The sequence below is a fragment of the Sorex araneus genome, chromosome X, assembly GCF_027595985.1.
Source record: "Sorex araneus isolate mSorAra2 chromosome X, mSorAra2.pri, whole genome shotgun sequence".
Classification (NCBI taxonomy): Eukaryota; Metazoa; Chordata; class Mammalia; order Eulipotyphla; family Soricidae; genus Sorex; species Sorex araneus.
The window spans coordinates 51254201-51278820 of NC_073313.1; the positions used below are offsets into that span (position 1 = coordinate 51254201).

At 48.2% G+C, this 24620-nt stretch overlaps 1 protein-coding gene and 1 pseudogene across 11 annotated transcripts in view; both read left to right on the plus strand.

The window, feature by feature from the left end:
* Nucleotides 1–2112: 2112 nt before the first annotated feature.
* HDAC6 (histone deacetylase 6) overlaps nucleotides 2113–24620 on the plus strand; it is a 28691-nt gene continuing 6183 nt past the window's right edge. The window contains exons 1-22 of one of the 11 annotated variants that reach the window (XM_055122808.1): nucleotides 2399–2546; nucleotides 3221–3349; nucleotides 3434–3562; nucleotides 3687–3775; nucleotides 7700–7784; nucleotides 7881–7921; nucleotides 8118–8214; nucleotides 8371–8468; nucleotides 10169–10273; nucleotides 10397–10465; nucleotides 14306–14432; nucleotides 14521–14586; nucleotides 14683–14742; nucleotides 14821–14910; nucleotides 15382–15488; nucleotides 15581–15648; nucleotides 16002–16179; nucleotides 16267–16395; nucleotides 16495–16663; nucleotides 16798–16931; nucleotides 17549–17617; nucleotides 17725–17917. In XM_055122808.1, the coding sequence (XP_054978783.1) occupies nucleotides 2451–2546; nucleotides 3221–3349; nucleotides 3434–3562; nucleotides 3687–3775; nucleotides 7700–7784; nucleotides 7881–7921; nucleotides 8118–8214; nucleotides 8371–8468; nucleotides 10169–10273; nucleotides 10397–10465; nucleotides 14306–14432; nucleotides 14521–14586; nucleotides 14683–14742; nucleotides 14821–14910; nucleotides 15382–15488; nucleotides 15581–15648; nucleotides 16002–16179; nucleotides 16267–16395; nucleotides 16495–16663; nucleotides 16798–16931; nucleotides 17549–17617; nucleotides 17725–17917 (2328 nt within the window). In that variant the 5' untranslated portion in view covers nucleotides 2399–2450. Of the gene's footprint in view, nucleotides 2547–2582; nucleotides 2762–3220; nucleotides 3350–3433; nucleotides 3563–3686; nucleotides 3776–7699; nucleotides 7785–7880; nucleotides 7926–8117; nucleotides 8215–8370; nucleotides 8469–8844; nucleotides 9053–10168; nucleotides 10274–10396; nucleotides 10466–14305; nucleotides 14433–14520; nucleotides 14587–14628; nucleotides 14743–14820; nucleotides 14911–15381; nucleotides 15489–15580; nucleotides 15649–16001; nucleotides 16180–16266; nucleotides 16396–16494; nucleotides 16664–16797; nucleotides 16932–17548; nucleotides 17618–17724; nucleotides 17918–24620 lie in introns of those variants that run through there. The other 10 variants (XM_055122805.1, XM_055122806.1, XM_004612924.2 and 7 more) reach the window with 10 other exon arrangements.
* On the plus strand, nucleotides 9771–9911 carry LOC129400297 (U2 spliceosomal RNA; annotated as a pseudogene).

Genomic DNA, 24620 nt, shown 5'->3' on the forward strand with positions numbered 1-24620 from the left:
AGCTTTCCTCCACCATTGTGCCAGTATCCCCCACCTAAGCTTCCTGCTGAAGACCACTTCTCAGTTTCTGTTGCCTTTGGACATTTGTTATTTCCTTATCATGTTTCTTTATATTACACATGAGGGAACAGCAATTCGACTTCTTGGCATCGGCGAAGGGCCCAAAGACTCTATCCAGAAAAAGACATTTGTGCTCCTATATTAATTGCAGTACAGTGTTTTTACCTATCCAGGTTAAAAGGCTGAAAACCACTATTTTATTGTGAGTTTTTTTTTTTTCTATTGGGTCACAGCTGGCAGTGCTCAGGGCTTCCTCCTGTCCTCTGTGCTCAGGGAACCTATGCAGCACTGCAGATTAAATCAGGACCAAGCATGTGTAAGGCAAGTACCTTAACTACTGAAGTAGCTCTCCATCCCTCACTGTTTTTTTTTGTGTGTGTGTGTGTCACACTCAATGGTGCTCAGGGTATACTCCTGGCTGTGAACTCAGAGATCACTCCTGGCAATGCTCAAGGAACCCTATGTGGTGCAGGGGTTCAAGCAGGGATTGAACATTTGCAAGGCAAGCCCATCACTCTGGCTCATTTTTAACTTTTTTACTTGAAAGAAAAGAAAGGGGAAAAGAAAGAAAAGAAAGGAGAGGAGGGATTGCCTCAGGTATCTTATGTGGCCTTCAAAGCCTAAAATATTTACTATCTGTCCCTTTCTAGAAAGCCTGCCAACATCCTACAGTCTAAAAAACACTCTTCGGGGCGGAGAGAGTACAGAGGGTAGGGCATTTGCCTTGTACATGGCCGACCCGGGTTTGATCCCTGGCATCCCATATAGTCCTCCAAGCAACACCAGGAGTAATTCCTAAGTGCAGAACTAGGGGTACCCCTAAGCATCGCTGGGTGTGGCTCAAAAAAGCAAAAAAAATAAAAAAAAAACCCCACTCTTCTAAAGGCCCAGAACAAGGGTTTTTGGGACTACGGAGATGTTCAAAGGGCTGGAGGCCTGCTTTGCCTACAAGAATGCTGGTTTCATTCCCCCCAACAGAGGGTAGCCAAGCTTCCGGCATAAAAATAAAAGTATAATGCAGGGAGCCTTGAGTGGGCCTGACTCTATTACTTAATTTAAAAAGTATCACAACCCCCAAAAGTTCCTCAGTGCATATAATTGCATGCATATATTTTCTTTGCTGTATGTGTAACACCTTTTTGGAGTTTGAAGGGGGTTAGGTCTGGTAACCCTCTTCCATTGGGGGATAAGAGAATGTGCGGATGGGTCAAGAGAGGACGGATAGGGCAAACTGGATCTGGAGCTTTCCAGAAGGTCAAAGCCTCGAGTAATGGGCAGTGGAGCTGTCAATCTGTTAGGCAGCGACGACACTGAAGCCCAGACTTCTTATCTCTCCCACCCCAGCCTACAGCCCGGTAGGAAATGGTGAAGAATGAGAGAGGGAGATTAGGAGGACAAACCGACCTCCAGCGAAGCTGCTATTTTGACATTTTAGACTTAAGAGGTGGAAGGGAGTTGGAGTGGGGGTGCAAAGGGGAAACACCGCCTGATCCCTAGGCACCCACTTTGTATTACAGCTTGGGAGCTTATGGGGGCGGGCCAGCCCGGAGAGCTGCGGTCCCAGTTCAAGTCCCCGTTAAGAGCTCATTCTGGCCTCGGAGAACAACGGTGACAACTTTCCAGATGAGGGAAACTGACGCGCTGACGTTCAGTAGCTTGCCCCCGGTCACATGGGTGAGTCTCCTAACCTCAATTTCCTTCTCGCGAGCAGCCGTAATGGGAACTAGAAAATTGTGGCTAAAAACAAGGCCCTCCACTCCAATCATGAGTCACCCCTAAACCTCCCGCCTTCACCATCCACTTTTGGGGCGTAGCTCACAATCGCAAAGCCTTCCTGCGTCCCCGCTTAGTCACTAGTTACTCTAATCGCCGCGCATCCGCATGATCGACACACACATTCTACTTTATTTGGGCCGCCCCGCAGCCACAGCCGGCTTCGGGCGCGCGCGCCACCCCAAGCCCGCCCGCGCTACGTCATCATGGTGCGCAGCGCAGGAAGCTGCGGGGAGGGCGGAAGTCGCCCCTTCCCAACTGCGCGGCGATGTAGTTTGCTCTCTTCAGCGGCGCACGGCCCGGTGTACGCGGGTTTGGGACGTCTCTGAAGGGGATCGTACAGGGACAGAGGGCCGGCGGCCGTAGCAGCTCGGCACCCGGCGGCGGCGCCCACGGCAGGGGCACGCTCAAGTCCCTGCGCGCGACGGCCCGGACAGCGCGCTGCACGCGACACGCCTGACGTCATCAGTAGAGGCCCCAGCGCTCCCGCCCGCCTGCGCGCAAACTTGTCTTTCTTGAGGAGAGGGAGGTGGAGCCCGAGCGAGGGGCGCGGCCCTCAAGCACGGTCTCAACTCTGTGGGCGGGATATGGGTGGGTTTGTGTAGAGATCCTACCCAATGGAACAGAAGCGCTCTGGCAACCGCGGCCATACAGGTCGCCAGGAGGTTGGCGGCCCGAAACAGGGGCGGAGTTTGAGGAAAGGGCTGCACCCGGTGCGTAAGGCCGAATGGATTGGTCGAAGTCCCTGGCAGGGGGCGGAATGGCAATAGATGGGAGGTGGCGGGAGGCGGTTCCCGAACTGATTGAAGTGGGTTGGTGACACCTTAGGGGTACGATCTAGACAGGGGGTGGGGCCTGGGAGGAATAGGAGCAGTTTTCCGAAGAGCTTGCAGAGACCTTAGGTGCGGAACCCGATCCCAGCGCAAAGGTTGCGGGCCCAACCTGATAAGGGGGTGGAGTCGGGGGTTGGGGGTTGTAAAAGGGTGATTGATTTTTCCTCGGAGATTAGTGGCTGCTGTAGAGGGCTGTTTGTGAGGGGATGGGGTCTAAGAGAGGCGCAAAGGTCTGGGAAGGGGCGGTGATTAGCTCAAAGGACTGACCCTGAGGCTTAACAGCTCGGTGAAAAGGCAAGATTGCGGCAGGCTAACGAATCCCGCAGAGGGGGCGGGGCCTAGCACGATGGGACGGGCTTAGCGTGATGGGCGGGGCCAAGAAAATAGCCTGGCGCTGGGGGCGGGCCTAGAGAGAGGCGGGGTTTAGAAGGCGGTGGGGAAATGGGAGAGCTTAGGGCCGGAGATGAGGGGGCGGGGCCTGGGAAGGGGCTGGGAATGTTGGGGTCCCCAGGGCTCTCGGGCGCCGTCACTGTCACCTCCACCTCACCCCCCAGGGCCGCGTCAGGCGCGAAGTCTCCCCGATCATGACCTCCACTGGTCCGGATTCCTCTGCTACCAGGCATCGGCGGGGTCGACACCACCCTCACTCGCCCCCGCAGGAATCCGCTGGCACCTCAACCTCGGTGAGATCCCAGACCCGCTTTGACGAGGGGAAGGGCCAGCAGCCAACCGTGCCCTGTACTCTGATCCCTCTCTCTGTTTTGCAGAAGCGAGGTGTAAAGAAAGGTTCTACACGGCACTCCAGCCCCAATCTAGCAGAGGTGAAGAAGAAAGGCAGAATGAGAAAGCTCAGCCTATCCACCGAGCAGGATATCATCTCTGGGCTGCAAGGGCTGGTGAGTTGGGCCTGGTCCCAGTCTCTTACTTTGTCTAAGGTTCTGCATCCTGGGAAATTGTTTTTTTCCTTCTGAGATGGGCCCTAAGTGGATTTGTCTTCTTTTTCCCCTCCTCTGCCCCCAGGATCTGAACCTTGAGAGCAGGGTGCTTACTGGCACAGGCTTGGTGTTTGATGAACAAACCGATGAATTCCACCGCCTCTGGGATGACAGGTAATGAATTCAACCGCCACCAGCTCTTCTAGGCCACCCTCCCGCCAAACCACACAAACCCAGTCAGAACCTGTTCAAAGGTGTGAATAGGAAAAATCTTGATGCGGTGATTTACATAGAAGAATGCAGGCTTGACAGGATTTTTATGCAGCCAATCAACGTTGGTTGAGATAATGTTAACTTAGAACTGTTGGTTGAGTGCCTCTTGAGTCAGGACTTGGAGATGCCCCATAAGACTGTTGATGTTTTAGGAGCTGATAGGTGGGTCGGAGAGATCATTAAACACACGGTAGCATTAGGACATGTTCAGTGAAGGCAGACTGCAGAAGAGGTGCTCCAGATCATTCAGTTGAGTACCTTGGCCAGCAGCCAGGGGTCTCTGAAGGCCTCCTTGAGTAAGGAGGTAAGGGATGCTTGTAGTGAAAAGGAAGAATTCTTTCTCTTCCAGTCAGTCCCCATTTCACAAGAGTTGCCACACACCAGGGAATCTTCTCAGCCTTCTGTTCCAGATGTATCTCACCTCTTTCCCACCACCACCATCACACATGTAGGTTCGCAGTTGCCTTTCCAACTGTCTCATACTCCCACCCTCACCCTTCCTGCCTGCACCTCCCAGTATCCCCTATAGTATCCCCCACTATGCACATATTACCATGTCTTCTTTCTGAGCAATTCTTATCCAGAATTATCATTTCCATGCCTCATCAGGGCCAGGCCAGTGCCCTCCAGGTAAAGCCCAGATGCTTCCTTGGGACCTTGAAGTTTCCACTGAGCTGCACTGTGGAAACCCTATCAGCCAGTCTGCCCCCTCATTTTCACTTCAGTTCCTACACTCCCCTCCCCTTGCTCTTCTTCCCCTGTGCAGGTACTCTCTCCATAGGCCTTTCCTCTCTTTGCCTTTTACCAGAGATTCATTTACCTGTTCTCCTCTCCTGGTTCACATTCGCATCTTAAGGAGACTTTCCTAGAGAGAGCTTGTCCTGGCTACTCCCCTGGCCCCAGCCCCAAGATTTTCCTAGCCCTTCGTGGTGTTATACTTGCTTGCCAGTATTAAGTATATTGGTAAAAACTTGTTTACCAATGTACTTACATTCCCCTGTTTGAACATAAGATTCATGAAGGCACAAGACCTCATTTTTAAAAAGTTTTAATTGAGTCACCATTAGAAACACAGTTACAAATCTGCCCATGATCAGTTTTCAGGCATACAATGTACCATCATCCATCCCTGCACCAGTGTACATTTTCCACCACCAATGTCCCCAGTATCCCTCCTGCCACCCCACTAACTCCAGCCTGCCTCTATGGCAGTCTCTGCTCTGCTCTGCTCTTCTCTTCTCTCTCCTTTTGGTCATTATGGTTTGCAATACAGGTACTCAGAGGTTATCATGTTTGGTCCTTTACCTAATTGCAGTTCTTATCCAGAATGATCATTTCCAACTATCATTGCCATAGTGGTCCCTTCTCTATCCCAACTGCCTTCTCCCATACCACTTCATTTTAAAAGAATTTGGGGTCATAATTGGCGATTATCAGGGCTTACTTCTGCCTCTACACTGAGGAATTATTCCTGACGGTGCTCGGAGGACCATGTGGAATCCCAGGGGTCGAACCTAGATTGGCCACATGCAAGGCTAGTACCCTACCTACTGTAATATCCCTCCAAACCCCAAAGACCTCATTTACTTTGAGTGCTAGGGATGGAACCCATGGCCTCACCCATGCTAGGCAAATGCTATACCACTGAGCTATAACGTTGGCCCCCACAAATGTATTTATTGAACAGATTATCTACCCTCTACTGAGAAACTGGAGAAGCACCAGTTCCTGAAAAACAAACTCAGCCCTTGACTTAGTGGATAATGGAAAGTACATTTTAGAAAGGGAAGATAGGCCATATAGAAACAAAAACACAGTGTGCTAGATCAGAATGGAGAATGGGAGAAGTGCAAGGGAGGTAACTCTTCCACTTAATTTATTTTTTTTGTTTTAATTTTTTTTCTTTTTGGGTCATACCTGGTAATGCACAGGGGTTACTCCTGGCTCTGCACTCAGGAATCACCCCTGGCGGTGCTCAGGAAACCATATGGGATGCTGGGAATCGAACCCGGGTTGGCCGCGTGCAAGGCAAATGCCCTACCCGCTGTGCTATCGCTCCAGCCCCTGTTTTAATTATTTTGAGGGGGAGTTTGGGACTCACCTGGCTGTGCTCAGGGCTTACTCATGCTCAGGAACCACTTCCAGCAATGCTTCAGAAAATATATGCAGTGCCAGGGATCAAACTGGTGCCAGGCATCTAACTGATGCCAGGAATTGAACCGGTATTGCCCACATGCAAACCAAGTATCTAAACTCCTGTACTGTTATCTTGTTGGCACCCAACTCTTCCGTTTTACTTTTATTTATTTTGGACGTTTGGGCTACTCCTGGCAGTACCCAGGGCTCATACCTGGCTCTATGCTCAGGGGTCACTGCTGGTTCTGTTCTCGTGGACCGCACTTGGTGGTGCTGGTGGGTACATATATGGTGTCAGGATTTGAACCATTGTTGTGGCTCAGCCACATGCTAGGCAAGCACTTTAATCTCTGTACTATCTGTCTGGCACAACTCTTCCAGTTCACATCATGTGTTCAGAGAAAGCTGCCTGATATTTGAGCGGAGATCTAAAGGAGGTAAAGGGGTGAGCTTTGGAGATATCTGAGAGAAGTGAGTTCGAAAAAGAGAGAAGAGCTGATTGAATGAAGAAATTTTGGTTTGATTGAGGAACTGGGAGAACAGAGTAGAAGAAGCAGCAAGAGTGAAGGAGAAAGCTGATAGAGTTCAATTGTTGAGTGCTTTATGGGGCATAGAGAGGACTTAACTGGCTTTTGCTTTGAGTTATATGGGAGCTATCAGAGGTTTCCTGTATATGTGTGTGTTGTTTTTTTTGAAGTATTGGAGATTAAATCTAGGTCTTATTCATGCAAAGCACCACAAGAGGTTTTTATTTTTGTTTTGGAGCCTTGCCCAGCAATACTCAGGCCTTACTCCTTGCTCTGTGCTCAGGGGGGACCTTATGTGGTGCTGGGGATCAAACCCAAGTCACTCTACATGCAAGGCAAGTGCCTTATCCACTGTACTATCTTTCCAGGCTCTAAATGAGATTTTTTAAAATTCTTGTTGTGTTGGGGCTACATCTATTAGTGCTCAGGGCCCACTTCTGACTCTGTATTCAGGGATCACTTCTGGCTGTACTCATGGGGCCACATGAGAGGCAGGGTTTAAGTCTCTTTTGGCCACATGCCCTACTTGCTGTAATATTGCTGGCCCTTACAACAAGTTTTTTTGTTGTTGTTTTTTATTTTGGGGCAACATCCAGTTGTGCTCAGGACACGCTCAAGGGCTTATCCTCAGGGATTTTTCCTGACAGTGTTTGGGTGGGGGGCACATGGTATGCTTTGGATTGAACCTGGATTGGTCACATGCATGACAAGTGACTTACCTGCTCTACTGTCTCTCTGGCCCGTACGAAAGGTTTCTGTTTGGGGTCCATATCCAGCAGTGCGCAGGGCTTATTTCTGACTCTCCTCTTACTCAGGAGTCACTCCTGGTGGGCTCAGTGGACTATATGGGTTACCAGGATCGAACTCACATTTCCTGTGTGCAAGGCATGAGCCCTACCCACTGTACTATTGCTCTCCCCCACGCACCAAGTGAGAGATTTTAAGTAGAGTCTAATTTGAGTTTTCACAAGTGCCTGGCTGCTGTGTGAATAAAGGACTGATGTGGTCATGAGAGTAGATGCAGGGAGGCCAGATAGGAACTGAGTGCAGTGGCCAGGTAGGGGGTTTTGGCAGCAGCACCTCCTCCTCCTGATGAAGCAGGAACAGCTCTCATCCTTACCTGTGTCCCCATCAATATCTGTGTGATGACTATCTGTTACAGCGTCCTGGAAAACCTGGAGCGTCTCCGTGTCATCAGGGAGCAGCTGATCCAGAGAGGCCTCCTGGACCGCTGTGTGTCTTTCAAGGTGAGCTGCCCAGCAGATACCACAGATGGAAGGTTGCAGCTATCAGGGTCTGAGCTCTGCCAGAGCATTTATCTTTTACTCCACATGTCTCTCTAGGCCCGCTTTGCCGAGAAGGAGGAGCTGGTGCTGGTTCACAGGTGAGGGCTGGGAAGCCTTGTAGTGATGCGGAGGAGGTAGTTCTGGGCCAACCGGATTAGACTGGAGGCTTTGAGTAGGAATGGCCTAGGCTCCAGAACCTCTGGGACTCTCAGAATCCCAGTGCTGCCACAGTGACCTGATGGAGGTCAAGGAAGGAGGTAGGTCCTGAATCTTACTCTCCATCTATGTCTTCAGCCAAGAATATGTTGATCTGATAGAGACAACCCAAAACACGAATGAGGCGGAGCTTCGTGCCATAGCAGAAGGCTATGACTCAGTTTATCTACATCCGGTATGGAGAGAACTGTGAGGGCAGCAGGTGGTGGAAATTCTGGGCTTCTCCATCCTTGCAGGGCCTGGGGGTGGGGCTGTGTGGGGAGGAGAGCAACTGAGTGGAGATGTGTGTTCTCTCCCACTCTACCTGTATGGCTCCTGGCTATCTCTGCAGAATCCATATGTCTGTGCCTGCCTGGCCACGGGCTCAATCCTCACACTGGTAGATGCCATATTGGAAGAGGAGATCCGGAATGGCATGGCCATCATCAGGTAGGACCGAGCAGTGTTTCATGGTTTGCATTTGAATCCCTTTTCCCTCAGATGTATGATGTAAATCTGTGGGTAGTATAGTCATTGGTCAAGATTTCAAAAGATGCAAAGGGGGTACAAGAAAATGTTTCCACTCCCCTCATCAGATCCCAGCTTCCTCTTTTGGAGGGAGTTGGCTTAACTAATGACCCATGTATCTTCCCCAGAATAGTTGGTACCCAGTCAGTCACAAACTAAATGCCAATCTTTTGTGGATTCTGAGAGGCCTAGACTTGGTATTTGTAATACTGTGCAATCCAGAGGCATCATGCAAATAGTGGCATCTAAGAATGCAGTCAACAGCCGCCTTTTTTCCCCCTTGGTTGATGCATATCAGATCATGGCGGAGCGTTCTGCCATTGGCATACCAGAATGGATGAAATGCAGGTGAAGCAGCCTTTCTCCACTCCTCCTGTAACCACAAGTGTTACTAGCATCCAGAATGCCCTCTCCTGTCCCAGGCGTTTCCCACTTACGCATCTGAGCCAGCTCTCTGTGTAGCACTTAGACCCACGAAGCACACTATCACGGAGGTGCACAGCAAGGTAAACTGGAAACTTGATTCTCCCCAGTCAGTGGCTGATTTGCAGAAAATGCCACAGCGGACTTCAGTGTCCATTTGCAGACATGTTGTTTCGCCTCCCCTTTAAACTGTAGACTGTGGCGTGCTCTCTCAGGCCCATGTTCTCTAGTGGGCATGTATCTTGCTTGCTTGCCTCTATGTCTTTGTTTGTTTGGTTTTGTTTTGGGGCCACACCCAGCAATGCTCAGGGGTTATTCCTGACTCTGTACTCAGGAATCATTCCTAAGTGTTCAGGGGACCATAAGGAATGCTGGGGATTGAACCTAGATCAGCTGTGTGTAAGGCAAGCACCCTACCCACTGCTCCAGCCCCACTGTGTCTCTTATATGTCCTTTAAGTCCATGTTTTCCCCTGAACACATTATCTTTTTATGTCTCTGCTTGCTCGCTTGCTCTTGCAAACTCGTGTTCTCTCTTGAACATATATTTGCTTTCCTTCTCTCCCACTCACATTTTTCCAAAAAAGGTTTTTACGTTTTTGTCCTTTGGGCCACATCTGGCTGTGCTCAGAGCTTACACCCAGCTCTGCTCTCAGGAGTAACTCCTGGCAGTGCTCAGGGGACCACATGGGATGACGGAGATTAAATCTGGGTCAGCCATATGAAAGGCAAGCGCCTTACTCTCTGTACTATTTCTCCGGCCCCTCCAAATAAGTTTATTAAATAAAAACTTGCCATACCTATTGCTTCTCGGCCTTTTGGCTAAGATCAAGTGTAAAAACTTACCATGCTTCACTTAAAAAATAATTTCATATGTATGTGCACACACAGACACACACATATATAATTTATATATACATATATAAATGTGTGTATATTTATTTATTTATTTATTTATTTATTTGACTGAGTCCCCAGGAGAATGACATGGTGTGATGGTGGATTTTGATCATTTAACTGAGGACTTGCAGGAGGAACTCTAGGAAAGATGGGCCAGGAATATTCCTGAAAGATTTGTAGTAATTGGCACTGGTTTGGTAGGGGTTGGGGAGAGTTGGTAGTCCAGGATGAGAGAGTAGGGGAGAGTCCTTGGCAAAAGAGGACTTGCTGATCCCCAGTTGTCTTCTCTGTCTTGCCCAGGCCTCCTGGAAACCGTCCCCAGCACAGTCGTATGGATGAGTGTTGCATGTTCAACCACATAGCCGTGGCTGCCCGCTATGCACAGCAGAGACATAACCTCCAGAGGTCAGCAGCAGAGCTGCAGAGCGCGTGTGATAGGGATGATGCAGGAGCGAATATTCAATATGTGCTCTTCCCCCTCAGACCCTTTGATCGAGATTACATACACCCTCTCTCTTCTGCTCACAGGATCCTTATCGTGGATTGGAATGTACACCATGGTCAGGGCACCCAGCTCATCTTTGATGAGGACCCCAGGTATGCTCCCTCTGCCACCCTAGTCACTTAATTCCCAGCCACCCCCACCCTCCAAGCTTAAGCAGCAAAGCAGCAGGGATCCAGGAGGTTTGAGAAGCCCCTCATGCTTGGGACCTATACCTTTACTGTTCTCTGAGGCTATATTCTCCCTCTCCATTGTTCTCTCTTGCCATTTCACTCTGGCAGGAGCCACTGACTTGCAGCATAGGGCTCTTTTGTTTCATTTTGGGGTGAAACCAGCTGTGCTCAGGGATCATTCCTGGCGGGGCTTAGGAGACCATATAGGGTACTGGGAATCGAATCCAGGTCAGCCTCGTGCAACTCAAGTGCCCTACCCACTGTACTATATTTCTGGCCCCTGCATATGGCTCTTTTATAAGTGAAGGCTGCCAGATGAAGGCATGACCCAGTAAAGTGAAAGCTATGGTCTGTCAGCCCACGGATATCTGGGATGCTTATTCAACAATTATCCTAGAGCCAAGTGAACCTTGAAGAACTCCTGTATTTCTCCTGGTGGTTATAGTACAGCAAAGTATTTATGTAAAAATTAATAGGGAACCATTACAAGTAGCTTTACAGAATTTTCCCCATACATGTATAAATGTTAATTATTCTTATGATTATCATGAAGACACCATCTAATGGTATGCCAGTTCTCTCTACGTGTACTTTGCTTTTTGTCTTTGGACCACACCCAGTGATGCTCAGGGGTTACTCCTGAGTCTGTGCTCAGGAATTACTCTTGATGGTGCTCGGGGGATCATGTGGGATGCCATGGGGTTGAACCCAGGTTGGCTGAGTACAAGACAAATGCCCTGCCTGCTGTACTATCACTTAAGCTCTCTCTACATATACATTGGCAACTTGCTTTTTCCATTTGGCAGGGGGTGGTGGGTGGGGAGGAGTTTGGGCCACAACTAGCAATGTTCAAGGTTCACTCTTAGCTGTGTTCGAGGGACCATATATGGTGTCGGTCATTGAACCAGGAGTTGACTGCATGCAGGGCGAGCTCCTTAACCCCTGTACTATCTTTCCAACTGTGGTGCTGCTAGCTTAATGTCCCCTGTCATCTAGTGACATGAATTTCCCTTAATTCTCTTGGAAATTCCAAGTTTAAAGTTTTATACCCCTTGCTACCTTACTGATAAAAGAACAGGGCGGGGGGACGGAGCTGTAGTATAGTGGGTAGAGCATTTGCCTTGCATAAGACTGACCCACATTCAATCCCCAGCACCACATACAATTCTGGTGATCATCAGCCTGCCAAGACTGATCCCTGAGCATTGTTGGGTAAGACCCCAAAACAAACAAAAATCACCAAACTGTTAAAAACACAAACCAGGCTTTATGTCAAATCTGATCCTGGATCAGATTTTTTTTATTTGGGGCAGGGAAATATTCTTTATTTGGGGCAGAGTGATTTTTCCTTTATTTGGGACACTACTCCCAGCTTAGTGCTTGGGGGTGCTCCTAGTGGTGCTCAGGGGACCAAGTGGTGTCCAAGATTGAACCTGGGGCTCCCACTGGGCAAAGCTTGACTATGGTAGGATTGTTATTTTGTGTGTGGGGGTATGAGTGCTTGTGGTACTGTATAGCACATATCAGAGGTCAGCTACACTTTCTCATCACTAAATGTTACTGTGGTGGCTGAGTGCAATTTAGCGTCTTGATTCAGAGGCTGTCATTGATGAGAGGTGGCCTCATCTACTTTTGCTTTTTGGTGGCCTCTGGCCTGCAAGGACAGCCCTCTAACTACTGAGTCACTTCCCCCTCCCCCATACTTCATTTTTTCCTGTTCTTTAAAAAATTTATTAATATGCAAACTTCATGACCTCATTTTTTCTAACAGCTGCATAGTATTTCATTGTATAGATGTACCAAAGTTTCTTCAACCAGTCATCTGTTCTAGGGCACTCAGGTTTTTTCCAGATTCTGGCTATTGTAAACAGTGCTGCGATGAACATATAAGTGCAGATGTCATTTCGACTATACTTTTTTGCTTCTCTGGGATATATTCCCAGCAGTGGTATTGCTGGGTCAAAAGGTATCAGCAGAGGAGCTATTTGACCCTGCTGGTGATATCAGGGACTCAACTCGAAGATTTGTGCAGATAGGCTGCTGCTTTATGTCACTGAGATATCCCATAGGTTCCCATAATATATATTTATGCATGCTATTTCTTTTAGCAAATTAAACTTTGTCATTATGAAATATCTGTCTCTATTCCTTGTAATGTATCTGTTTCTAAATCTCATGGTTTTGTATCAATGCAGCTATATTCACTTTCTTAGCATGTACATGCAAATTTTTTTCAATTCTAGCTAATAACCTTCCTGTTTCTTTATATATTCATGAGCATAGTTTCTCCAATTCTCTGTATTCATTACCCTAATCTCAAATGTTTTAGTTTATGTTTGAGTGCTAATATTAAGTAAAAAATGGGTTGTGTTTAAAAAAAATTTATTAATGGATTCACTGTGAAACACATAGTTACAAAGTTGTTCATGATTGGGTGTCAGTCATATAATGTTCCAACTCCCCTTCCTTCATTTCCTGTTTATGTGTGTGTGTGCCCAATACTCAGCAATACATAGGGCTTACTCCTCAGGGGGTTATGGGAGGCCATATGTGGTAGCGGGGATTGAACCCAGGTAACTATAAAGCAAGTGCTTTGCATTCTTCCCTATCTCTCCAGCCCCCACATTTCATTTTTAAAATATCCTTTGATTTGCTAAATCAACTTGCTTTCCTTGGCTGAGTTTTCTCCTGTTTGACAACTCTGTTATCTATCTTGAAGTTTAGCTTTCTTCATATCTTTCTTCCTTTCTTAGGAATAAAAAGGATGTTAGCCTTCATGTGTTCCCTTGTTATTTCCCTTCTTCTGATATTTAACTTACTAAAAATTCAATTCAGAATTGATAGTAATGGGCAGAGAGATAGTACAGTGTGTAAGGTGCCTGCTAAGGTCCAGCCACTCCAGGTTCAATCCCCAGAACCCCAAATGGTACCCCAAGCTGCATCAGGACTGATCCCTGAGCACAGAGCTTGGAGTAAGACATGAGTACTGCTGTTGTGGCCCAACACCCAATAAAATGGATATTAGCTATTAGTCCAAAGTCAAACAATCACCCCAACATCTACTCAAGACCAGACTTTACATTAAGGTTTTATTCCTCAATTCCAAGAATCCTCTTAGACATATTGTGTTCAATTTCAGAACATTTATTTAGCTGTGACTATTACAGTCTTAAGGATCATTTCCTTTATTTTTTATGTTGCCCTTTCCTAAAAGAAAAAGAAAGAAATGCTTTAAGATTTTCCAGAACAAGGTGGGAAGTAGTTGAATACAGGTTGGCTGAGAGATTCATTTTGTTACCCCAGCAGTAATGAAGCCCTCCTGTGGTCCTCTGTTGGGCTTTCTATCAGAACTGACACCGTTGTGTTTTTTCATGGTCTGGCTTTTGTTTTGTTTATATTTGTTCTCATAGGAGCCACATCCATCCATGCTGGATGGGGGTGGAGGGTCAGCTGGACCACTCCTGGAAATGAACTCAGGGTCTCAGAGATGAAACTGAATGGGCTCTTAGGTGGGCCGTGGTGTTGGTGGGGAAGTTTGGGTTGGAGAGTCCAATCAATGTGTGACTGTGGTATTGGAGAAATAAATGGAAGAATGGATGAATGGATGAATGAATGAATGAATGAATGCATGAATGAATGTAGTCAAGAACGATTGGGGCACTAATGAGAAAATGAGTAAGTCAACCATGGTAGTTGTGGGTTGGGGTATCTGGGGAATTGCTTTGCTTTAACTCCTCCCACCTCCTCTGCCTCTATTCCCAGTGTCCTGTGTATCTCCATCCACCACTACGAACAGAATCAGGTCTGTCCCCATCTTAAAGCCTCAAACTGGTCTCCAACAGGAGTTGGCCCAGGTCAGGGATATACCATAAATGTGCCTTGGAACCAGGTAGGTGTGTGCAGATGGCTTTGCCCCTCTCCCCAAGAGAATGCTCCCTGCCTGTATGGCAGTATGTCCTCATCATGCCTCTCTGCAGGAGGGAATGCGAGATGCTGACTACATTGCCATTTTCCTGCGCATCCTTCTGCCCGTGGCACTCGAGGTTCTGGGGTCTGGGGTACTGGGTGAGGGACAGGGATGAGGTTGAGAGCTGGAACATGAAGGCAGGTGGTCTTATGGAGTCTGTTTCCCCTCTCAGTTCCAGCCCCAGCTGGTACTTGTAGCTACTGGATTTGATGCACTCCAAGGGGACCCTAAGGTGAGGCAGGATCCCTGCGGTGGCTGGTGGGTGTAAGGGGACAGCCAGGAGCCCCTCTGAGTATCCACATCCCCACAGGGTGAGATGTCCACCACTCCCGCAGGGTTTGCCCAGCTTACGCACCTGCTCATGGGCTTGGCGGATGGCAAGCTGATCCTTTGTCTGGAGGTGGGTGATTTCCTTTTTCCTCTTGGCTTTCAGGTCCTATAAGGTAGAAAAACAGCTCACCAGGCTGACCATGTCACCATCCCATCACTTTCAGCAAGGGCTGTGTATGTAGGATTCAGTACTCAGGAGCAGCTCCCCCAAGGACCTAGATAGGAACTATACCCAGAACATCTTCAGATGTGTGAGGCCTCCAACCCCATATCCCCTTCACCCCAAATCAAAGATTATAAGTGCAGCAGTTACTGCACCATGCCCTCAGTGAAAGGCACCCCTCTAGGAGTCACCCTTGAGCTCAGGACCAGGAGGAAGCCTTGAGTGCCATTGGATGTGACCTCCAAATGAAACCAGCTAGCAAACAAAAACCTGCATACCTTCTGGACTCACTTCTTGGCATTTGGGCAGTACCTGGGGACCATTATTCCCCTGGTGGCCCCTGCCGCCTCCCTGACTTCTTCCCTCTCTGTTTCCCAGGGTGGCTACAACCTGTGTTCTCTGGCCGAGGGTGTTACTGCCTCTCTCCACACCCTTCTGGGAGACCCGTGTCCCATGCTGGACTCCCCTGGGGCCCCGTGCCCAAGGTAAGTTGCAGCGAAGAACTGGTATTGGGGTAGGGACCCTCACAGCCCTTCCAGGGACAGAAGGGTTACGGGTCTCCTCTCTTTCCTTATAGTGCCCAGGCATCCCTATTCTGTGCTCTGGAAGCCCTAGAGCCCTTCTGGGAGATCCTTGCACTGTCAGGTAGGAGGTAGCAGTGGTGGGACCTTTGTGACATCAGGCCGGGCTGGGCTGGAAAGGGCCAGGCTAGGAGGGTTTTACTGAGTTCAGTGGGGGCAGAAAGGGCCTGTGGCAAAGGGGCCCTTTATGACCTCAGTGGGGGAGGGGGCCCTGGTGAGGCTGGACCAATGGGATTGCGGTTGAATTCCACATTCTGGACCTCAGTCTAGCTGTCCTGAGCCAGCTTGATAGGTTAGCAGACAAACTTTCTGTCTCTCACCCCCAGATTTTTCTATCTGGGTCAATTTTTCTGAGACTCAGAATATTTCTTGGGGATCCAGAGAGGCAGAGTGGGTGAATGTGGTCTTCCCTTTCAGCTGAGTCCCTGAAAGGGGACCCAGTGGAAAGGGAGAGCCCGGAGAACAACAAAGAAAAGGAAAAGGCCACATCGCTAGAGTCTCCCAGTGCTCCAGTCCTGTCATGGCCCACGCTACAGGCCAGGACAGGGCTCATCTCAGATCAGCGGATGATGCAACATTATAACATCTGGGACAGGTAAGGGGGGCACCGTGTGGTGGTGGGCAGGGCTGCTCTCTGCCTCCTCCTGTGGTGCTCAGTTCTGTCTCTATTTGCCACTGCCAGCCACCACCCAGAAAGACCTGAGCGCATCTCGCGCATAATGTGTCGCCTAGAAGAGCTGGGCCTGGTAAAGCGCTGCCATCTCCTGGCTGCACGTCCGGCCACAGATTATGAGCTACTCAGATGTCACAGGTGGGACCCACCTCCCCCCCACAAGCCTGGGCTGGGGATGGGTATGCTGGGGAGGGGGGAAGAGCCCCTAAGGGACGGCTGCCCATTTTGTGCCCTCAGTGTGGAGTACCTGAGTCGTCTACGGGCCACGGAGAAGATGAAAGGCCGAGAGCTTCACCGGGAAAGCATCAGCTTTGATTCTATCTACATCTGTCCCAGTACCTTCTCATGTGCGCAACTGGCTGCAGGTTCCACTTGCCGTATGGTGGAGGCCGTTCTCTCTGGAGAGGTGAGGAAGGCAGCTGCCAGTGGGAGGCATGGTTGAAGGGGTGCCGCCAATGGAGTCATAGGAGGGAAGCCAGAGGAAATCGGGGGTGGGGGTGAGGAGATGGTGTGGTTCAGTCTTCTCTGTTTTCTCCCCAGGTCTTGAATGGAATTGCTGTGGTCCGCCCACCAGGCCACCACGCCGAGATGAACACTGCATGCGGTTTTTGTTTTTTCAACACGGTTTCAATTGCTGCTCGACATGCCCAGGCTTTCAGTAGGAAAGTGCTACGGTGAGGGTTCTTTGTGTGCCCCCCCATCCCACTTCCTCCTCTTCCTCATGCACCTTGTTGGTGCAGCCTCTGGGACCTCTTCAGGAAAAACCCTAGCATCTGACCTCTCAGGGCTTCCCCAGCTCCAATCCCTGGAGGGTTGTGGCTCCCAAGTGCTGATAAAAGAGGCTTCAGGGATCTATCCCCAGCATTTTGGGTCCTAGGCCGGCAGTACATTAACAAAAAGCCAGGTACTGCTCTAGCCACATAGGCCCAGGCCCGGGGTCTGCCTTGAGTACTTGCTTGAGCCCTGGGGTATAGGGTTCCAGAAGCTGGACTCTGATTTTCCTTCTTACTCAGAACCTCCAGGGCACTTGCCCCTAGAACCTAGGGTCATGCCACCCCCTCTAACCCAGCCCCTCACTGGGCTAGAGAGATAGTACAGGTACTTGCCTTGCACATGGCCATCACAGGTTCAATCCCTGGTACCCCATATGGTCCCTCATCCCCCCAGGAGTGATTCCTGAGCAAGGTGGGGGAAGGAGTAAGCCCCCAAACAGACCTCAGTGGCCTAATTTGTGCTGGTTCTTGGGATGGGGGCAAGTGTTATGGGGCCTGAGGTGCTGTTCCTTCCCCAGGATATTGATCATAGACTGGGATGTTCATCATGGTAATGGAACCCAGCACACATTCGAGGACGATTCCAGGTGAGGAGCCGGGGCTGGTATAAGGTTGGCTGGGATGATGCCCCTAGGTCAAGGCAGCCATTCACCAGCTGATGCCCTCCTTTTCCCATCCCTTCCATGGCCCACAGTGTGTTGTACATCTCTTTACATCGCTATGATCATGGAACATTCTTTCCCGTGGGGGATGAAGGCAGCAGCAGCAAAGTGGGACGAGGTGATGGTGCAGGCTACAATATCAACGTAGCATGGAATGGACCCCGCATGGGTGATACTGAATACCTGGCTGCTTGGCATCGCTTAGTGCTTCCTGTTGCCTATGAGGTATGACTTGGGCTAGGTGATACAGCTATGGGGGGAAGCAATGAGTATGATATTGCTGGCAAGCAACCCTGGGAGGTGGGGGGTTCCTATTGGGTGACAGGCTCTTATGGCTGGTCCATGTCTTTGCATGGTGGCTGTGTAAGACTGTGGCCTTTGTGTGGACCTGTGTACATACCCAGTATGTCCCCTTTCTCTGTAGCTCCTTGTCACCAACATCTCTGGCCAAGGTGGGCAGGTTTGAGTGTGTGGCACTCATTTCTTCATGATGACTGGGTATTATGGGTCACTGCATTTCTTGTTCTGTCATCTAGTGGTTGACTTTCAGCAGGTAGAAGTGGCATGTGACTTTATCTTGTGTCTGTGTTTCTTATAAAGTGTGTGTCTAGGGCAATAGTGGTATTATCCAGACCTCGGGCTGAAACAGGAGTGTGTGGGTGCTGTCTTCATGCCATCTGTGTGCACACAGTTGTTCTCATGGCTAAGTCCATGTGCCTGTGCCTTGTAAAGGGACTGTGTGTGTGTCCATGTATATGTGACATGTGTGTGTGAGAGAGAGAAAGAGAAAGTGTAAGATTGTATGTGTGACAGAGAGAGGTGATCTATGACTGAGTGGCTGTAACAGTCCCCTCTGGGATGAAATTGTTGAATATGATGGGGGTACTATGTTTCTGTGTGGCTATGTGTGACCATATTCCTTGTGTGACATTATTCAGTCCTTTTTCTGTGTTAGAAGCAGGTCTACCTCCACCCGCCACCATATCTGTCGAATACCATGTATCGCGTGGCTATTGCCCAGGTTTAACTCAGGGAAGGGGTCAGGGTGCCTAGTGGTATCACTCCAGTTGTGTGTACAAGGCTTGATCTGTCTGGCCATGTCTTTGGACACCGTCTCCTGCTGAGTCTCCACATCCCACTTCACTGAACTCTCTATCTCACGTCTTTGCCATGTTCCTCATCCGCACTAGTGTTTATATGTATGAGTTTGTATGTATGACAGTGTCAAATTATATGTATGACAGATAGAGGGACTCTATGGCTAAGTGTGTTTAGGGGTGGTTGTGAGTGCATGTCTCCTCTGGGAGGACACTTGGATATGTTGGGGAGACCATAGGTGTGTATATATGTGTGACTGTATATATGTTTTTCCTGTGTGGCAGTGATCTGTGCTCTTCTGTGTTGGAAGCAGGTGAGTTTTCCAGGGATGGTGTCTGTCAAAGTCCGTGTCTTGAGTGTGTGTCTCCCAGTTTGACTCAGGATGGGGTGTGGGTCTCTACTGGTGTCACCCGAGTTGTGTGTGGAAGTTTTGATCTTTCTGTCCATATCTCTGTCATGGTACATTGGGTATCTTGCTGAAGCTCTGCATTTCATGATTCTTTCTTTGCTCTCTCTGTCTCACTACTTTGCCTTGTTCCCCAACACCCTAGGATTCATGTGTGTGTGTGTGTGTGTGTGTGTGTGAATATAAAATGGTGTTTATGAAAGAGAGAGGGACTTTATGACTGAGTGTATGTAGGAGTGGTTGTGATTGTCACAGACTGTCACCTCTGGAAGAAACTGTTGTTTATTTTGGAGAAGGACCTTGTGTGTGTGTATATGTGTCGCTGTGTGTGACCATCTTTTATGTGTGCCACATGCTGTCTTTTCTTCTGTCAGAAGCAGGTGTATTCCCCAGACACTGGATCTGTTAATGTCAGTGTCTTACATGTATGTTACTCAATTTGACGCAGGAGGATGTGTGGGTACCTCCCGGTGTCACTCCAGCTGTGTGTGTGTAAGATTTATTGATCTATCCATATTTTTTACTGTTTCCTGCTGAGTTTATGATTCCAATAATCCTTTCTTTGCTTTCTCCCTCACTCCTTTGCTGTATGTCATATCTGCCCGTTGTCTTGTGTGTGTCTGTGTGTGTGTTTGTATGTGTGAATATAAAATGGTGTTTATGAAAGAGAGAGGGACTTTATGACTCACTGTATGTAGGAGTGGCTGTGATTGTCACAGACTGTCACCTCTGGAAGAAACTGTTGCTTATTTTGGAGAGGGACCTTGTGTGTGTGTATGTGTCACTGTGTGTGACCGTCTTTTATGTGTGCCACATGCTGTCTTTTCTTCTGTCAGAAGCAGGTGTATTCCCCAGACACTGGATCTGTTAATGTCAGTGTCTCACATGTATGTTATTGAATTTGACACAGCAGGATGTGTGGGTACCTCCCGGTGTCACTCCAGCCGTGTGTGTGTAAGATTTATTGATCCATCCATGTTTTTTACTGTTTCCTGCTGAGTTTATGATTCTAATAATATTTCTTTGCTTTCTCCCTCCACCTTTGCTGTATGTCATATCTGCCCGTTGTCTTGTGTGTGTCTGTGTGTGTGTTTGTATGTGTGAATATAAAATGGTGTTTATGAAAGAGAGAGGGACTTTATGACTGAGTGTATGTAGGAGTGGCTGTGATTGTCACAGACTGTCACCTCTGGAAGAAACTGTTGCTTATTTTGGAGAGGGAACGTGTGTGTGTATGTGTCGCTGTGTGTGACCATCATTTATGTGTGCCACATGCTGTCTTTTCTTCTGTCAGAAGCAGTTGTATTCCCCAGACACTGGATCTGTTAATGTCAGTGTCTCACATGTATGTTACTCAATTTGACGCAGGAGGATGTGTGGGTACCTCCCGGTGTCACTTCAGCCGTGTGTGTGTAAGATTTATTGATCTATCCATGTTTTTTACTGTTTCCTGCTGAGTTTATGATTCTAATAATTCTTTCTTTGCTTTCTCCCTCACTCCTTTGCTGTATGTCATATCTGCCCGTTGTCTTGTGTGTGTCTGTGTGTGTGTTTGTATGTGTGAATATAAAATGGTGTTTTTGAAAGAGAGAGGGACCTTATGACTCACTGTATGTAGGAGTGGCTGTGATTGTCACAGACTGTCACCTCTGGAAGAAACTGTTGCTTTTTTTGGAGAGGGACCTTGTGTGTGTGTATGTGTCGCTGTGTGTGACCATCTTTTATGTGTGCCACATGCTGTCTTTTCTTCTGTCAGAAGCAGGTGTATTCCCCAGACACTGGATCTGTTAATGTCAGTGTCTCACGTGTATGTTATTCAATTTGACGCAGGAGGATGTGTTGGTACCTCCCGGTGTCACCCCTGCTGTGTGTGTGTATGATTTATTGATCTATCCATGTTTTTTCCTGTTTTCTGCTGAGTTTATGTATGTATGACTGTAAAATTGTGATTGTGACAGAGAGGAACTCTATGAATGTTTATAATGGTGGCTTTGAGTGTCTTAGGCTTTCACTACCTGGAGGAAACTGTTGCATATGTTGGGAAGCAGTATTGTGTGTGACTTTGTGACTGTTTTTTATGTGTGCCACGTGCTCTCTCCTCCTCTGTGTTAGAAACAGGTGTGTTCCCTGATCATATGTTGTAAAGTTTGGTCTTGCATGTGTGTTTCCTAGGTTTGTCTCAGGGATGTTGTGTGGGTGCGCCTGGTATCACCACAGTTGTGTGTGCAATGTTTATCCGTCTGTCCATGTGTCTTCACTGTTTCTTGTAAAAAAATTAAGGCAGGCTAAGGGGCGCGTGCACTCGCGGGCTCTCCGGGCGGCTCTGGCTCACCACCCGAGTTAGGTGCTCTGGAACCAGTGTGTGGACTGGATCAGGATGGCCGGTGGTCAAGGACAGGCGAAGGAAGAACGAGGACCAAGCTGGTTGCTGATTAGTTACCGTTTATTCAATCTTCCATCTTTCTCATCTCCCGCACTCCCAGCTTGGGCCTCTCTCTCTGGATCTACTGCAGCCTCTCTCCATCTCTCTCCTCCCATTTTTCCTCTCTTGCCCTGGCCCCTAGTTTACACACCACCAGGTAGCAAAATCAACATAATAAAGCACTTCCTGAGGGCTCTCATGTTTAATGGGAACACAACCTAGGGGCATTCCAAAGCCCTTCCTGACTGCCAGTAGGCAAAATACCTCTTAAGGGTTTTTTCCTCCTCTCCCCATTCCAAACATTCATTAACATCTTAATACTAGTTATTTTTGATGGACATAGCAAGAGATACATTGAGGTTTGCAAGGCAGCTCTCCTGACAACATCTTGCCACAGGCTCAGACCACAGCACTCAGGCCAGATTAATCACTCCTAACCCTAACAGGGTCCAAATCTAGTTATCACTGTTTGGATCATGACAATATTTGTCCATGATCAAGCCCTTAACTTATAGTTAAGCATTTGGCACTTTGGCTAGGCCCATCTCGATGCCAGGGTAGCACACAACTCACCGCTTGCCCTGGGTCCGTCTCATCCCTGGTTGGGACCCTGCTTTTGGGGGTGCTAGGAAGTAAGGGCAGCTGAGGCTTAGGTCGAGAGAACAAATGCCCAGGAGGAAAATATCATGTAGAGTCAAATGACTCCCAGGTTACAAAAGCATGGCATTTGCTAAGTCTTCCTGTGTCCATACAAAAAGGACATGGCTCTGAATAAACTATGCAAAGGACTCAAGGAGAAGAGAAAAACATTATTTGCAAGTCAACAGAACACTAAGAAAGAAGCTACAAATAAACAAAGAGGAATAGGAGCACTGTAATGGGAGTAACCCAATAAACCTAAACTACCTGAGGCTATGTTATCCTACAGTTTCTTACTGAGTTTCCACTTGTTATGACTGTGTCTTTGCTCTCTCTCTCTCTCTAACTCCTTTTCTGTTTTCTGCATCCTCATTATATAGTGTGTGTGTATTTGTGATAGTGTAAAATTGTGTGTGAAAGAGAGAAAGACTCTATGACTATATGGGTGGCAGACTTTCACCTCTGGGAAGAAACTGTTATGTATGTTGGGGAGGTGCAGTGTGTTGTGAGCGTGTGTGACTGTCTTCCTTGTGCAGTAGTCATCTTTGCTTTTCTGTGTTGAAAGCAGGTGTTTTTCCCAGGCACCGTATTTGTCAATATCCATATTTCTCCCATGTGTTGCCCAGGATTGATGAGGTACAGGGTTGTGGGCGCCTCCTGGTGTAATTCCAGTTGTGTGTACAAGGTTGTGATGTCTGTCCATGTTTCTTCACTGTTTCTTGCTGAGTTCCCACCTTTCACAACTCTATTTCTGCTCTCCCTCACTCTTTGCTGTGTGTTACATCCGCATGTTCGTGTGTGTGCATGTATGTATGTATGTATGTATGAGACTGTAAAATTGTGTGTGTGACAGAGAGAGGGACTCTATGACTGAGTTTGTGTAGGGATGATTTTCAATGTCAGATTTTTTTTTCCTCTGGGAGGAAGTTGTTGCATATGCTGGGGAGGGGCCATGTGTGTGTATTTGTGGCTGTGTGTGACTGTCTTCCTTGTGTAGCACATGATCTATCCTCCCACTGTTGGAAGCAGCTGCGTTCCCTGTTACCATGTCTGTCAAAATCTGTCTCTTGCATGTGTATTGCCTGGGTTTCACTCAGGAAAGAGATGTGGACACCTCCTGGTCACACCCCAGTTGTGACCCCAGGAGCTTGATGTGTTTGTTCATGTCTTTGTCACCATCTCTTGCCAAGTCTCTGCATTAGCTCTCTTTCTAACTCCTTTGCTATGTTTCTCCTCCATGTGTTTCTTGTGTGTGTGTGTGAGAGAGAGAGAGAGAAAGGAAGTGCAAAATTTTGTGTGTGACAAAGAGAGGTATCTGTAGCTGACTGTGTGTAGGATTGTCTTTGAGTGACTGTCCCCTCTAGGAGGAAACTACTGGATATGTTTCTGGGCAAGGGGGAACCCTGTGGCTATGTGTGATGGCCTACCTTGCGTGTAATTCTTTGTCCTTTTCTGTGTCATAAGTATTTGTTTCACCCGCTCACTTGTCTGTCAAATACTGTATCTTGGTGTCACTGGGTTTGTCTCAGAAAGGAGTTGTGGGTGCCTCCTAGGCTCACCAGTTGTGTGTCTGAGGCTTGATTTGTTGTCCATGTCTTTTTTTTAAATTTTTTTTTGCTCTTTTGCGGGGTCACACCCGGTGATGTTCAGGCGTTACTCCTAGCTCTGCACTCAGGAATCACTCCTGGCGGTGCCTGGGGGACCTTATGGGATGCTGGGAATCAAACCCAGGTCGGCCGCATGCAAGGCAAATGCCCTACCTGCTGTGCTATCGCTCCAGCCCCAGTGTCCATGTCTTTTTCACCATCACTTTCTGGGTCTCTTGCTTCTCACGACTCTGTCTTAGGTCTTTCCATCTCACTCCTTTGCCGTGTTCCCTATCAGCCCCTTTTTAGTACATGTGTTTGTGTGTTTGTGGTGTGTGTGCGACAGTGTAAAATTGTGTGTGTGACAGAGAAAGGTTATCTATGGTGGAGAGTGTGTAGGGGTGTATATCAGTGACTGTCCCCTATGGGAGGAAACAGTTGGATATGTTCCGGAGTGGGGGTGGGGTGATCATGTGTGTGTGTGTGTGTATGTGTGGTATGTTTGTGTCCATTTTTCATGTGTGGAACATACTCTGTCCTCTTCTGTGTTTGACATAGTTGTGTCTTCCCAGCAGTGTGTCTGTCAAACACCATGTATGACATGAGTGTTGCCCAGGTTTGACTTGGGGAGAGGGTATGGTTCCCTCCTGGTGTCACCCCAGTTGTGTGTAAGGCATGATCTGCCTGTCTGTGCTTCTGTCACCATTTCTTGCTGATTCTGTGTATCTCATGACTCTGTCTTACCTCTCTCCATTTCACTCCTGCCTTGTTACTAAT